Source organism: Cynocephalus volans, chromosome 2 (assembly GCF_027409185.1).
Source record: "Cynocephalus volans isolate mCynVol1 chromosome 2, mCynVol1.pri, whole genome shotgun sequence".
NCBI classification, from domain to species: domain Eukaryota; kingdom Metazoa; phylum Chordata; class Mammalia; order Dermoptera; family Cynocephalidae; genus Cynocephalus; species Cynocephalus volans.
The window spans coordinates 143,264,758-143,280,614 of record NC_084461.1 but is presented as its reverse complement, the minus strand read 5'-3'; the positions used below and the strand labels follow the sequence as shown (position 1 = coordinate 143,280,614).

At 35.6% G+C, this 15,857-nt stretch overlaps 1 protein-coding gene across 1 annotated transcript; it reads right to left on the bottom strand.

Annotated features, from left to right (window-relative positions):
* Positions 1-696: 696 nt before the first annotated feature.
* Positions 697-15,594, bottom strand: GABRA6 (gamma-aminobutyric acid type A receptor subunit alpha6). The gene is made up of 9 exons (XM_063086026.1): positions 15,557-15,594; positions 15,236-15,354; positions 14,575-14,642; positions 12,381-12,601; positions 12,214-12,296; positions 11,741-11,884; positions 11,161-11,313; positions 9,639-9,898; positions 697-972 (listed from the first exon to the last, which is right to left on the bottom strand). The coding sequence occupies exons 1-9, from the start codon at positions 15,592-15,594 to the stop codon at positions 697-699; spliced, it is 1,362 nt and encodes a 453-aa protein (XP_062942096.1).
* Between the last annotated feature and the right edge of the window lie 263 nt (positions 15,595-15,857).

The window sequence follows — 15,857 nt, the reverse complement described above, 5'->3', positions numbered from 1 at the left end:
TTTTTCTACAACTTCATGGAATTACGATAATCATATTACTTTAAAAAGAGAATTTAATAGGATAAAACCACATTGTGTTGCAGTCCAACTAAAGCTATGTACATATGCATACATAATTTATGATCTATGTATAATTTATAAGTATACAAACACCACACTTTATTGAGGTAAAAGAGCACAGTGAGGTTAAAAACAAATGTCTAAGCTCAATACAGGCTTTACAATGCCACTGAAAGCCATTTACTAGTATAAAGGCCTCAAACATGCTGATATTAACCTACTGATAAATATTTAGACTACATCTATATTTTGCTCTCTTGGAAATCATGCCAAAATAAACATATTTAAGGCAACATTTAGAAGTGTCAGCATTTCTTATTTTCTGCCTAGTGATAAATGTTATTCACAGTGACCAAAATATTGAACAATGAAGGACAAAGGTTGGCACATTCATCTTGAATCCATCTTACCCTTTTATAAAATTTTTCTCTAATTTACAGAAAAGCTATATTTTTCAGCAACCTTCACTTACAATTTTGAGAAGTAACATTATTGCTTTGGGGCAATACATGCTTACTCAAAGCTGTATGACAGATTTTCGATTTTGACTTCATGTTCTTAAATGCATCTCAATGCTATTTTAAAAAAAAAACATACAGAACATGAGAACTTATAGAACACCGTCCTGGCTGCAAGTTATTCAATACCACTGCTCACTTCCATTGTGTCTTTGGAAAGATAAACTATCCAGTATACAAGGTTGAATCCTGCAAATGCGACTGGGAAGAGAATTCGAGAATATTGGTCTATTTTGCTGGTGCCTCCAAAGGCTGGCAAGACTGGTGGCGGGGTGACAGGTGTTGATTCTAAGATGGGTGCTCTAGTGAGGACTTTGCTGGCTTCAGGGGATGAAACTATTGGCAAAGTCAGAGAGGTGATTCTTTTCTTCAGATGGTACTTGGAATCAGGATGCTGTGGGGAAAAGAAGACATAAATATTCATCTGGGAAAAGAATAGAGACCATTTATTTAGCCATTCAGTTTTTTTTCCATTGACACGTATTTATTGACTATTTACTTATTACGTAAGGTAAAACATCAACAAATTCTTGATAGTATTTGATGGTGCTGATTTTCCATGGAAGGGTTAAAACACATTTTTAAAAAATCATGTGCTTCTAGCCAACATCCTAAAATTCAATATATCAGCAATTGATGCCAGACATGTTCCATGTCCCAGAAACCGTGTTAAGCATTGCACCATTAGGAAAGATGAGCCAGGCTGCAGAGGCATATCTGCTCCCTGATTATACACAAACCTGTAAGGCAAAGGGTGTGGGCAGTGTTGGGGGGAAGTGTATGAGGAAGGTGGATTCCAATTTGGAATATGTTGACAATTAATTAATACAAGAAAATCACAGTTCAGTTCATTGATATCATTCTTCTAGACACATTCCCAGCCTATATTTTCATCTTTACACACTCATAATTTTGAACCTGCTGACATTAAAAATAATACTAATAATTAGCCCATGTATGCCAAAAGCCAGCAACAAAGTATAAATATCTTTAAATTGTGTGACATGACTGTTCATGCCTTGAAATACACCTGCCTCTTACCCCAGAAGTTCTATATTGAGAACTTCCTACTTCCCATTCAGAACATCCTCACTGGTCTCCTGTCGTCTAAATCAAAAATGATTTATTTACTAACCTCAGAGTTGCTATATGGTCTTTTTCTATCATTAGACTTTCCATTCCACTGAAATCATAAGTCAATCAATTTTAGTCTTGAAAGAGATGCTTAACACATTAATTGACAGGTGAAAAGTCTAGGATCCAGGTAGAGAAAATGCTTTTTTCCAAGGTCTCACAGCTAGCAGTGAACTCACTGGTCAATTTCAATGCTTGTTTCATTCCAACATTTTCTCATCTTTACTCTAAAGTATTGGGACTAGGTCACAGACTCAGATCCTGTCTGATTTAATTCCTTTCGTGCTTCTGGAGTCTATAGGGCCTTCCTCTGATTCTTATCTTTTCTTATCTACATCCCGTAACAATCACTCTTCCTGTGGCCAGGTTGTCCTTGCTGGGTGTCCACCTTCAAACCTTCACTGTACATTACCCCTGATCTTGTAAAATGGCCTTGTTTCTTCCCTGGCAGCAAAATCACCACTTTGCTGCCTAGCAGGGTATATAACTCACATGGGCAGACTCCCGTGGCTTTAGCCAACAACCCTGCAGCAATAGGATGAGATGGCTGCCTCCTTGTGCTGGTTGAGCCACAGGATCAAAAAGACCCTCCAATGTGGTGGCACTCGGACTGCAGGAACAACATCCCAAGAGCCTCTTCTTTCTATATTCCCCTCCTGAATTTTTCTGTTTGATTTGCCTTGGAAGTTATTGATTGAATAATAATAGTCATCACAGAGAATTCAAGCACAGTGTGCTTGTAGGGGCCATAGGAAAATCTGTTTCTTCAACAAAAGCAAAAATGAATGTGTAGTCAAGCCTAATTTGACATAACCATGGCGAGTTTTAAGCAAGAAGTATCTTTCTTCTTTATCTACTGGCTCAGTACTGTGCTACGCATTCTGAACAGAATTAAATAAATCATAGTTCTTGGAGGTGGAAGAGAGTTTAAAATAGTAGAGGGTCTAGTTTGCTAATCTTGGGGAGGAAATGTGACACTTTCTATTAAAAATGTGACAGCTGAGGACTGCTGTGCCAGAGTCACCAGACTGTGTGTGGTTAGGACCAGAGTAAATCAGAGTAGATCTCAATGCACGCTGCCTCTTAGAGAATTAGCATAGCACCATCTTCCAAGACTTTTCTATCATGTTTCTCAGACTCTCATTTGAATTTTTATCCATTAATATGTTATTAAAATGTTCTCTACCTGAAAGAGCAAAATGTGTCACTGTTTCATCCTCCAAAAAGAGCCATCCTCTTCCAACGTTTACGAAACACTAAAATATTTTGCTCTAGTAAAATTTCTAATGATCATGAAGGAGCAGAAGGAGGGCAAGCCTGCAGAGCAGATTTTCATTCTAGGTTCATCTTAACTTTTAATAGCATGCATTGCCTGTCTGAAACCAGTTTTTCTTTCTATACTATGTGAAAGGAAGGCAGACATGCCTAGTTTGTTGGGATGGAAAAGTGACTGTAAAATACAAAATACCATAAAAATGTAAGGCATTGTTTTTTTCCTCCCTTTTCTTCAGAGGTGGGGGCGGGATTTATTTGTGAATCTCTTGGCATTGTCACAAAAGACTTAATGAGAATTGCCAAATAACCCTGGTCCAGAGTTAAGGGATATAATTCAAAACGAAACACCATGAAATATTTAAGTACAATGCAATTAGACTGTAATTAAAGTCTCCTACAATAGGATTACCCTTTTGTTTCATCTACTTCCCCAAACAATCTCTGTGGAGGGTTACCTAGGAGATAAGAGCACAGGAGAGTCAGAAATCCCTAGATTATAATTCCATATCTACTGCTCACTTGCAATACAACTTAGACACGCCATAGATGTCACAGTTTCTGACTCTCCCTACTCTTCAAGTTATACTATCTTTATAGTTAGGAACAAGTATTACTTACCTCATAAGTTTTTTCCTGTTTTTTAAAAATAATTTAAGAAAAATGTATGATATATAGATACGTACTCAAATATACACACATATATACGTATACATATTTGCTCAGCAAACCTTAGCTATTACTACTTTTTCAATTGTTTGTAATACACATCTGCTGCTTAATCTCACCACTTACCTATCTTTACTTTATTTCCTCTTTGCCTGGAATAACATTCATCTGCCACCCCATCTTTATCTTTCTTTCTTTTGATATCAAACTCATGCACCACCGAACATCACAGCTTATCCCAGCCTTCATGCACTTTGCTGCCTACTTAGCTATTAAAAATCTTGTAGCTATTATCATATTCTCCCTTGTAAGTATCATTATGTCTCTTGTGGCTTGTCTCCTCCCTTAGCATGAAATCCCCTTAATGGTAGAGGGCACCTTATTCTCACTTATGAGCGCTCCATGGTGCCTAGCCAGTGCATAGAACATATTAATAAACATATGCTGAATCACTAAGTGAAACAAAATCTAAACACTTCCAAGATTTCTTGGAGAAGACAGACCAAGAAAAGGGAACCAAAAGTTTTATAATATGTTACAATGTATTTTAATATATTATCTTACATCACATTAAAATATTATAGGTACCATTTCTAAATGCTTACTGTTGACAAGCACTTCAAGGCAATGTGCAAGAATCATTTCATTTATTCCTTAAAAAAAATCTATAATGTTATATTGTTTTCATTTAAGAGCAAATGGAGGCTTGAGCAGAAAGTTCCCACAAGTAATAAGTGGCAAGGCCTAGATTCAGTCCCTCTCAGATGCCAAAGAGAACACTCTTAACAGTCATTATGCTGTCTTCCCATCAGCTTTAGGGCTTAGGAAATGGTTTCTCAGCCTCAGAACTGCTGACATTTTGGGTTAGATAATTCTTTGTTGTGAGGGACTGTCCCCCACATGGGATGTCACAGGAAATTGAGCAACATCCCTGGCCTCTACTTGCAGGTTGTCAGTAGCACCTCTCACCCCGAGTTGTGACAACCAAACATCTCCAGACATCGCCAAGTGTCCTCTTGGGAAAAAAATAGCTCCCCATTGAGAATCACTGGTTCAGAATCACAACTGTCCTACTGCCCAGCAGTGATTGGGGGGATCTCTAGCAGGCAGCAAATACAATATACTAAAGGAATTGCACGAGGCCCAGCTACCCCACATGCTGGATAATCAGCTGCTCGATAATTGGGAATTGGCAGCATGAGGGGACTGGACACCAATTTAGAAGAAACGCATTGAATTTCTGAAATAAAAAGAAAGCCAATTTTGTGAGCCATTCAAGCTACAGGTTTGCATCAGTCCCCGCCTGCTCTATTGTAAGCCTAGCAGCTTCAGCTGATGGTAAAATAGGCTTTTGTCAGAGTCCAGATGAGGGCTCAGCTTGGGGCTGTCACTGTTTTGAGTGGAGCACCTGTGGTTTTGAATATTTCCAGGGCTTCCCTGCTGCGGAGTGACATCCTGCTTTAGGTATTTTTAGAGCACTGCTTTGTTTTAAGTAACGCCTTATTGCAAAGGTATTTTGAGTAAAATTGGAATTTATGACAATCAATTATTTGATGTAGGGATAACGCATTTGGAAAGTATTTAGAGCAATTTTGATACATCATTCAAGAATCTATTGTTTAAAAATAAAGAGACAATGGGTTACTTCTCACCATTCTGTACTCAGCTTAGACATCACTCCTCTAGAAGTAAAGACCCCTCGAGACTGAGTTAGATGCTCTTCACTACTGAAGGGATAAACAAAGCACCTGTTTTTAGAAAGAGTAAATAGGGGCCCCCAAAATAAGAGAAAATATTTTTGAAGACATTTTACTATTTGATATTTTTCAAAACCATCCTGTTAATCATTATGGAGAAAAACAGAACTCTGTTGGATTTTCTTGCATTTATGTTACAGTTGGGAGCAGAGACAACACAAGAATTTCTACAGAGAGGCAGCTTGTTGGCAGCAATCTGGCTGGTCAGTGGTGCTAAGGGACATGTCCGGAATCCATGTGAGGATGTTTGGAAGCACTGGGTGGGTATTTGATGGAAGGTGAGGAGAAAGAGCTAAGCACTTATACTCCCTTCCCATCACAAACCATCTAATGGCACCATAGGGAAGGGGCATTGTGATCTTTCTGCTGCTTAGGGTCTCTGATGGTCTTAATTCAATCCCTAATTCTAGACAGTAATGACAGTGCTCAAAGAAATCTTGACAGTATTTGGAACAGGAAAAGCAAACCTTTCAGTATTCTATCCTTCGTTTCTCTCTCTGCATAGTTGAAGGCAGCATGATAATGGTCCAGCTCAGATCCCTGCCTTGAAGAGGACAGGAAGATCATATGTCTTGTCCCTGTCTATGTCCAAGTCTCTAACAATTGGCTTAGTGCTTCTAGCACAGGGCCAGTCTCATCACTCTGCACTCAGCTTAAACATCATTCTTCTAGAAGTAAGACCCCTCCAGACTAAGTTACATTCTTTTGCATGGCTACTTGAGTGTACTATAGCTCTCTAACCACCACCTTTATCACAAAGTTTTATTAAGGCTCATGATTTGGCTCTCTTCCTTTTAGACAAGAAGTTCTGTGAGGGAAGAGGCCCTCTCGATAGATATCATGTTTTAATATACTCTTTGCATTCTACATAAATGCACTGAACAAATATTCAGGGTATGAACAACTCAGTGAATATATAAGTATTCAACAAATGTGTGCCATATAAAAAGGAAATAGACAATGTAATCAGAATAAATATAGTTCTTGTGCTGACTAATAAAATTTTGGTCAACTTTTTATGTAGATAATTTACAAAAAGCATCACACCCCTTGTGAAGAGAAGAAGCCACATTGGAAGTGATGACAATACTCAAAAAAAGTATAAATGGGGCAGGGGACATTCATTCTTAGGAACATAGTGGTTCCTAAGGGCTTAAACCTTTTAAATAACAAGGAAACTAGCAAACCATGCAAAAAGAGGTCAAGGACCAAATTTGGTCTTGTATGAAGTGTAGGTATACTCCAGACACATAATAGGTTCTGAAACCATGAAGCCAAATAACTCTCTAATGTCAGTAGCATATCAGATAAAAACAATAAGGAAAGACACCATATAAGCAGGAAAGAAGCTGTTGATAATTTCTCCTCAAAACCTAAAAAAAGAAAAAAAAGAAGTCTCCAATTCTAAATACCTTAAAAACAGAAAGATAATTAGTCTAAAGAGCACTTCTGAGGATTTAGCTTTAAGGTTTCTTTTCGGGTTTGAGTCCTAGATTTTAAATGTCTGAATTTCTTTGTCATTATTGTATTAAATTTGAAGTTCAAAATCAAAGTGATAGAAATAATAAACATTTGCCCACATCCATTCTAAGTAGTTTCCTGTGAAAAGCAATAAGCATATGAAAATATACAACTCGAAATCACATGAAATATCCAAACACTTAATTTCATTTCAATAGTTTGCTATTTCAATGTCCAACTTTTTCAAATAATGTTGTTTTGATTACAACTGAATAGGCATTTTTAAACGTCACGGTATTTGAAAGAAAATGTCATGCGATCATAATATATACTGTGTAGTATAAATTGCAAATGTGTAATTTATGTTTGTTCCTCTGTGTTATATAAGACAACTTGCCAAGTTTTGACATAAACAAATAAAATGTAAATTTTTCATGTAATTACCTATATTTATTTTTGGTAGCTTCAAGGTTTACATTGTTTGGTCTGCTTATTTTTGTTTTTATTTTTATTTTTACACTTTAGAGTTTTAGAAACAAAATTCTCCTATTCATTGCTTTAAAATATTTTCAGTGGAGCCAGGTTTAGAAATAGAATTTTTTATAAGAAAAAAGGCAAATTGCAAGAAAAAAGTATTTTTAGATTATTTAAATGCAATTTTTTATCCAGCTTCCCAAAGGACCTGCTCATTATATGTTACTATTTTAAGATTGTAGGAGATAGTTTATATGAAGACCTGAGATCTTAAATTCCATTTTATTAATAAATTATGCTTTTAAAATAATAGCTCGAAGGGATGATTTCTCTATGTTTTTGCCAGGAGTTGAAATCATATTCCTCTCAATACTAAATATCTGAAAAGAGTTGGAGAATTTGGCATTTCTTTTTATTTCAATAACTAACCACCATTCAAAATAATTCCAGTTATTTTTTTACCATTTCTGAATAATTATTTTTTGTCATTTTTACTAGTTTTCTCAAATAAAAACTGTTAAACTGAATTCTGATAGACAATTCTTTCTCATTTATAGATATATGTTAAGATAATATATAACCTTTGGAAAATATGTAGGTTTTATATTTATATGCATGTAGATAGCATATAACATAATCACTTACTTTTACAGACATAAAATAATTTTCAAAAATATTTGCAATGTATCTTTCCTGAAAAACAGGTTTTAAGTGTTTTGGACTAAGTATAGAAACTAGCATATTTTCATTGCAAAATTTATATTTTGGTGACCTTTCAAACCACATATATAGAGAAAATGTCATTGTCAGAGGAAGAATTTGGGAAATGACTTCACCTACATTCTGAAAGTGTTTTATCCGGTGGTATGCACTCTTATATATTTCAGTCTTTGAGGAATTAGACAGGGGAAAGCCTCAGGCTCTGTAACATTTTGGATTTCTGGAGTTCTGGAATGAATTCCTAGTTTTTCTACTAACTAGTAACTAATATTTTCCCTTTCTGAGACTGTTTTCCCATTTGTAAAAGAAGGTAATTAGAATTGATCACTCAATTGCAAACTTTTTCTTATTTTTTAATGAAGGCTAATTTAAAAAATCTTTAAATTATAAATGTCCACTCATTATGTGAATGGCCTTCTATCATTTCTTGGAGAAAATGTAAATTCTTAAATAAGTTTCTTACTTTATTAAAGATAAAAATTTCAATAAGAACATTATTACCTCTTTAGCCAACAAATGCCTCAGATCTGGAGAAATAGAATACACACAGCTTTAAAATTTGCATCATGAAATTAAACTGAGGATTACTGGGCTGCATATGATTTTGAGATTTGGAAATGCTTACTAGAATTGATCAATTATAAAGAGATTTCCAGTTTCAAGTGTCTGCATTACTCTACAGAGCAAAATTTTTTCTCTTACTAAGAATTGCTCTTTGAGGTTTGTATTAAAATAAAAATTTATGCTTCTTATTCGGTTTTATAATCCATTTAAAAATGTGTTCAGCTTAATTGTTGTGAGAATTTATTCATATACAAAACTGAAATTTAGGGGCACATTTTTGGCCCTTGAATTATTAATGCTACCATATGTTTCTTATTCAAAAACCTTTGGGGACCAGAGTTTAACTGCAGCAAGTTTAACATAAATTTATGGTTATATCTCACTGATTATAAATCCTTACATATAAACTCATTGATATACATGTGTTTAATATACAAATGTGAATAGGAGAAATGTTTTAACATGAACAAAATACTTGTGTTATGACTCAGCATTCATCAAATCTGTTAGTCACTATTCACATCTTGCCTTCATGAAATGAAGCAACAACCAGAATTCTAACAAAAAAATTGTTCATTCTGTAGGAGTCCCTGTTTCTTTCCTACGGAATAAAGCCTCATTAGAAAAAAAGAATTTTTTTTTACTTTATTCTCTCTAGTTGGTATAAGTGAATCTGTTTAAAGGAAATAACTAAAGGCTAATAAGAATTTTCTAGTCTCCTCTGAGAGCTTGGAATCTGCCAGTGCAAGTGAGGATGATGAAAGAAAAATGCCAAAAGTTTAGAGCAAAGGTAAATGAAGGATTGTTCCTTAGCTTTTCTCTGTGAAGTTGGAAGAGAAATTGGCCTTGCTCTTGGAACTAGAATTATGTAACTTGTGCTCAATTAATATTACTTTTAGACTCTCTAGTTGTTAATAATCACTGTTTGGGCTGTCTTTTCCTATATGATAGGAAAAGTAAAACATTAGAAAAGCAAAACATTTTCTAACATTAGAAAAGTAAAAATTACCAAAACAATCTCATCTTCCAAGGGTTCAGTCACTTTTGATACTATAACTGGGGGTGGGGCTGTAGTCTGTGCCTTTGTTTCGGCCCTCTGTGTCTGAAGATTGGTGAAGTAGTTGACAGCTGCGAACTCAATAAGAGCAGAGAAGACGAAAGCAAAGCAAACAGCTATGAACCAATCCATGGCAGTTGCATATGACACTTTTGGCAGGGAGTGCCGAGCACTGATGCTTAAAGTGGTCATGGTTAAAACAGTGGTGATCCCTAAAATGAAAAAGAATGGGAAATGCAGTATTAGCCTTGGAAATCTTATAACAAGATCATATGAAAACATGTTGGTAGAGAGGACTAAATATCAATGCAAAGTAATTTTTGTTATTTTATTGTATTGTAACAGTTCATAATTATTATTATAGGTGTTATTTTTGTATCCTTTAATACTTAGTGCAGTGACATGTTGTAGTTACTCAAAAAACTATTTGTTGAACTGAATTAGTTTAACTTATAAAATTTAAGTCATGAACAGTTTTAGTTGTTTACTGCTTGAGAAAACATGACAGATTATTATCACTTAAGTAAAAAAAACAAAACAAACAAACAAAAAACTCAATTTTCTGATCAATTTGAGTAACTGATAGCATCTCTCATTATAGTTAAGAACTTGGTTATCCAATTTTTTATTTAATTTCTAGCTTGATTTTAAGATAAAATAGTTACTCATGAGAAAAAGAATTTTATCACTCATTTGCCAGCAGTTTTTCTTCTTCAAGTATGACTTGTGGAATTTATACCACTATGAGATGTGTAGCATTGATGGTCAACATTATGTAGATACTGATTTATAATTTGTAAAAAGAGATCTATTTTAATACAGTAAAAAAAAAATCAAGGCTCATCTGAGATTCCAGTTCAACTATGGTCATCCTTATAGACTACTAAATTTATAATCATGAAAATCCAGAAAATAATTAGATTTTGTTATGGATAATATTTCCAGTTACAGCTCTTTTTCTTATGATTTCATTTTGCTTCATCAAAAGTATTAGTGATTCTATACATCATACATGGAAGTAAAAATCTAGGTTGAGCCACAGGAAATTGTAATATTTAACTACTTTTAGACCTGCAAAAATGGCAATTTTATATGACTTAATCTCATAAAATTGAGATACAATTTATATATTAATGGGTCCAATATCTTAGCCTTTTTTATGAATTTACACATCAGTCTTTACCTTTGTGCTTTTCCTTAGTTGTGAAAAAGCAAATCAAGATAAAATACTGGTAAACAGGGCATATGAAAGTCATAGGAAACCAGCCGGAAATCTTGCCCAAATTTATTATTGATTCACCACGTAATCTGCGGTAAGATGAGGGTCATTTTACATAATATATGTGTTGGAATGAGATAAGAATCTATTTCCTTTGTGGACTGAAATAGTACATTGGTGTGAATATTCACCCAAAATATACAAGCAATGAGAGATGGAGGATGAATGGAAAGGGGCATCAAGTGTGAAGCATACCAAAGACAGTTCTTGCTGGGACCGACTCCTTATTAATCCAGAAAGACACCTGGGAAAGAATGACTGTCATAATGCAAGGAGTATATATCTGTATCATGAAGTAGCCCATCTTCCTTTGCAAGTGAAAATAAACTGTCATTATGACGTATTCACCTGTTGGAAGACATGGATATCAATATTATTACTGCTGACAATCTGAAAAAAGAATCCAGTTGCATATAAATCTTAAAGATTTTTAAATTAACATGTACTGCAGGAAAACAGGCAAATTTCATACATATTTTAATGTATGAAAAGCTACTTAATCATCAGATGACAGAGCAAAGAGACACATTAGTTGATTGTTTTCCATGAGGTTCTTTGTGTCATATATACACAAAAGTACTTGCACCAAAATTACAAAAATCTTTATATGCACCTGGTTGCAACATCAATTTTAAGGAAAGCTACATTCATTTCAAAACAGCATGCTTTTTTGAGCTGAAAATGGCTAATGCAGAGGAAAAAGAAATAGGTATTTTGAAAATGTGCACTGGAGTCACCTTGCCCGATTGCATCCATGCACTGGTCAAAGTCTTACCCGTGTTAGATTTAATTGTCTCACTTGATACTGTTTGTCCAATCAGATCATACTGTAGAAGGCTTGATGATTCTTCTGGAACTTCTACTGAGTAAAGTGGCCCCTTTTTCCACGTATATATGATTTCGCTTTTGGGGTAAGCATCTGAATTTTTGAAACAAGTTAAACATAGCAGCGAATCTGACTAGTTGGGTTTGTTTGTTTCTTTTTTGTTTTTTGTTTTCCTTCAAAGCAAGTATTGTCTATATAACAAGGTAATACAAATATAAATTGTCTTTAATTTTATCTCTAATTTCGGTGAATAATACCTCTTTACATGAGATTGACAGACATGATTAAACAAGTATATTCCTGGAATCACAAAGAAAGCGTCACAGTAATATTTCTCTCTTGCTTTTAAGTCTCTAACCAAAACCAAATAATTACATATTTTGAATGTATTATTTCACTCTCAGAAGCTTTTTGAAACTTACAGCTCCCAAACTTGAGAGGACAAGCATGTCCATCCATAGGAAAGTTAATCAGTCTCATGGGACAGTCGGCATTAATGGTAAGCCTAGGGGCATTGAAATAAATGGTTCTGAGTTAGTATGATAGACAAATCATTTAGGCAGAGGAAACAGAATTGGAAAAACCTCACCTCATGGTGTATAGAATGGTTCCATTTTGCATTATTCTGAAGAGTTTATTAGGGGTTGTCATATTGTGAGCAATTGACTTTTTGCCGTTCCTGAAAAAAGTGTCAGGGGTCCAGATTTTACTGACCATCAAGTTATTCAAGCTCAGAATTTCAGCTGGCCCCCCAAACTTTAACCTCTCATCAGTCCAAGTCTGGCGGAAAAAAACATCCATGGTATACTCCTAAGAGAAAAGAAAATATTCACGCAGGCTGGGGAGGTGGTTGGTTAAGAATAGTTCATTCACTAGCTAATAGACCCAATTCGAAAACTTAAGAAATAACGCGACTTTTTATGATGATAACGTCTCAGTAAAGTGATGATTTTAGAGAGTCATTTTTATCAAAGTCAGAAAGTTTGTAATATTATTATAAAAGATAGTGCGGTGTTGTGCAAACCTCCGACATGCATTTCAAATTCTCTTCAGTGTTCTTCCTCTTTGTCTATCCAGTCATTCACCTCTCTACCTATCAACCAATTGGTACCTCCCACCTTAATTTAGAAGAAAATTAAACAATATTTACACTTTAGGCTTTGTGCTGGCCTTCCTACCATCAGGTAGTCTAACCATTCCCTCTAGTCCTTTGTTCACCTTTAAATGCCTCTCAGAGCATCATAGCACCATTCGGTAAAGTTCCAAGGATAGATAAACATTATTTGATAAGCACACCATGGCTGCACATCATAATTATTTTATATTGCTCTCAGGAAACATAAAAGCAAATGTTACCATTATTATCCTAAACAGAGCATCATTTACGTGTGCATAATCAAAATTACAATTTTAAATTTGTGGCTTTTACAAAATAACATTAAAATATTTAAGAATCATAATAAGGGCTATTGCAAAAATCAATGACAAATAATAACATGTAACAATATCAAAGGATTATCAATAATTGCTTTGCCTACCTTCTAAATTCCTCATAAGACTTATTGCTGTAAGTAGTGATTATATTTTTAAAATATAATCTAACACATGATATACCCATACAATAATGATCAAAGCTATAATAGGGCTCTATCGTACAAGTATTCTTTAAAAAGAGCTGCATGCATGAAATAAAATTCTGTGTATACCCAGACTTCAATAATAGAGTAGAAAATGATGGTGGCTGTTTATATTTAGAGTGACTTAGTATTCAAATAAAAAATATGATACTAAAAATGTTCAGGCTTCTTAATAATGCTTATTCTCTTCAACTGCTGAGATGTTTATCTCTTCAACAAAGCCCTTCGTCCCTCTCTCCTCCTCTTTCTTGTTTTCTTTCTTTCTTTTCTTCCCTTCCCCTTTTCCTTTTTTTCTCTACTCCTTCCATTTCTCCTTCTTTCCATCTTTCTTCTTTTCTTGTCAACTCAAAAATCAGAAGATAAAACAGTCACCAATAACTGTTTATGTAGAATGATGTGTCCCTAATAAAATCTAATGACCCACCTTTTTTAAAACAGTTATGCTTATTTCAGCATTAGTATTTATGTTTTAGTTTTAAAGAGAAAAGCTACCTGATAACTGTGTGTGGGGGGAATCATGATACACTTTGTTCTAGTAGACTCGTTCAAGTTTTTATTGTCACTCACTATTAATACCATCTTACAAATCCTACAGCCATCTGTACCAGGAACAGAGTACCCAGAACACCTACTGGTCCATCCACAATATAAAAGGAAGATTGCGTTAGCATTCAGAATGATTGCCTTTACTGTTTTAATAAAACATACCGATAATGATTTTACTACAAAAAACAGTTACATTTCATTTTAGGTTTCATAGATTTCTTCAGTATATTCCTACATGGAATAGGATTTATATGTGTGCATGTGCTTGTGTGTGTGTGTGCGTGTTTTCCTACTCCAACAAATTTACTGGGACTTCACAAAGACAGGGAAAATCTTCCATTTGAAAATAAGAATCAGTGGATGGAAGAGAGGATATAAACTTAAAAAACCCCTCAGTTTAAAACATTCAAGCAGAGCTGTTAGTGAAATGTGGAGGAGATTAAGCCAGTAATCTGCTCTAATGGCCGTGACCTCCCAGCACGCACATATTGCATTGTGAATCTGGAGCCAAGCTTGGTGGCAATGCCCATTATCATTAGTTCTGCAACTCCACTGTCCTCTCCTAAGCAAAAATACCCAACTCACTCACAGCTCACTCACCATGTCCACATCTGACACGGGCCCAAAACTGGTCACGTAAATGTCTGTTTTGACTTCGGTGACAGCTCCTGAAATCAGCCCAGAGGGATGCGGCAATTATTACCAGTGATGTTAAGGGCACTAAACTTAATGATTTTACCACAAAAACCCTCTCATAGCCAAAATCTGTAACCTATCTTAATGTACTCTGGTAGTGGGAGTCCTTGGTTCTTTCAACTCTAAAAACTCATATCAATTGCCTCAGTTTGAGTTTATTCTAGTCAAATTGGGTGAATATGAAGGAACGGAAGAGAACTAGTTAGCGTTCTAATAGAGATGATAATCATAGCTAACATATATTTGAGCTTTAATGGAGTAAATGCTAAAGAAGTACTTTACATGGAGAATCTCATTGTACACCCACACAACTCTATGAGGCAAGCATGTTCCTACACCCATGCTACAGTTGAGAACACTGAGCTTAGAGAGTTCAAGTAACTTCATAAGGTCACTAATCGTGGAAGGGGCAGAGACCGGTGGGAAGACACATGTGGTCTCTCTCCAGAACCCCTCCACCTTACCACTCTTATATCTTACTTCCTTTCCAACTCCTTGGGGTCTTCCAGGGTAATCAGGGCAGATGACTACAGGAGTTTGGTCTAGCAATGAAGCAGCTTCTTACCTCCAAATCCCGGCCGCAACCGATTGTCATAGCCTTCAAGCAAGTTATCCAAGATCCGACTGATGTTCTCTGAGTAGAAGTTGCCTTCATCCTCAAGTTTCCCTAGGGCACTCTCTAGCCTGTAAGAACAGATCCTCACTTCTGGCCTCAGGGAAGGTATTTCGTCTTACCCACCTTGTCCACCCCACTGCAAATACATGCTACACCACCCCTGGCTTCTTCCATGGTTTGGCAAAGAAGTCACCCAGTGGATGGGTGATTTCTCTTTCCTCTGAGTTAAAAGTAAAAATCAGAAAAGAAAAAAAAAATAGTCTTACTCACCAAAGAATAATGTACAGCCAGGGCAGAGGGGATGCCATCCTATGGTGCACTGAAATGCCCAGTTCACCCCGCTCCCAGTATCTTCCTCCCCTCTGACCAGGTGTCCTTTGCCAATCAACTAGAGAAATCTTCCAAACTCCACATATCCTTGTTCCTTGTTTGCTTCTAGTCAGTAATCCAATAGATAAGGCGGTTACCAGAAAACTTTGAGGGCTCCCCCTGCTCCCCTCTTTCTTGTGTCTTTCTTTTCACGTGAAACAAGGTGGTCCGTGGTCTTAGACTATGTCCTATGGACACCGAG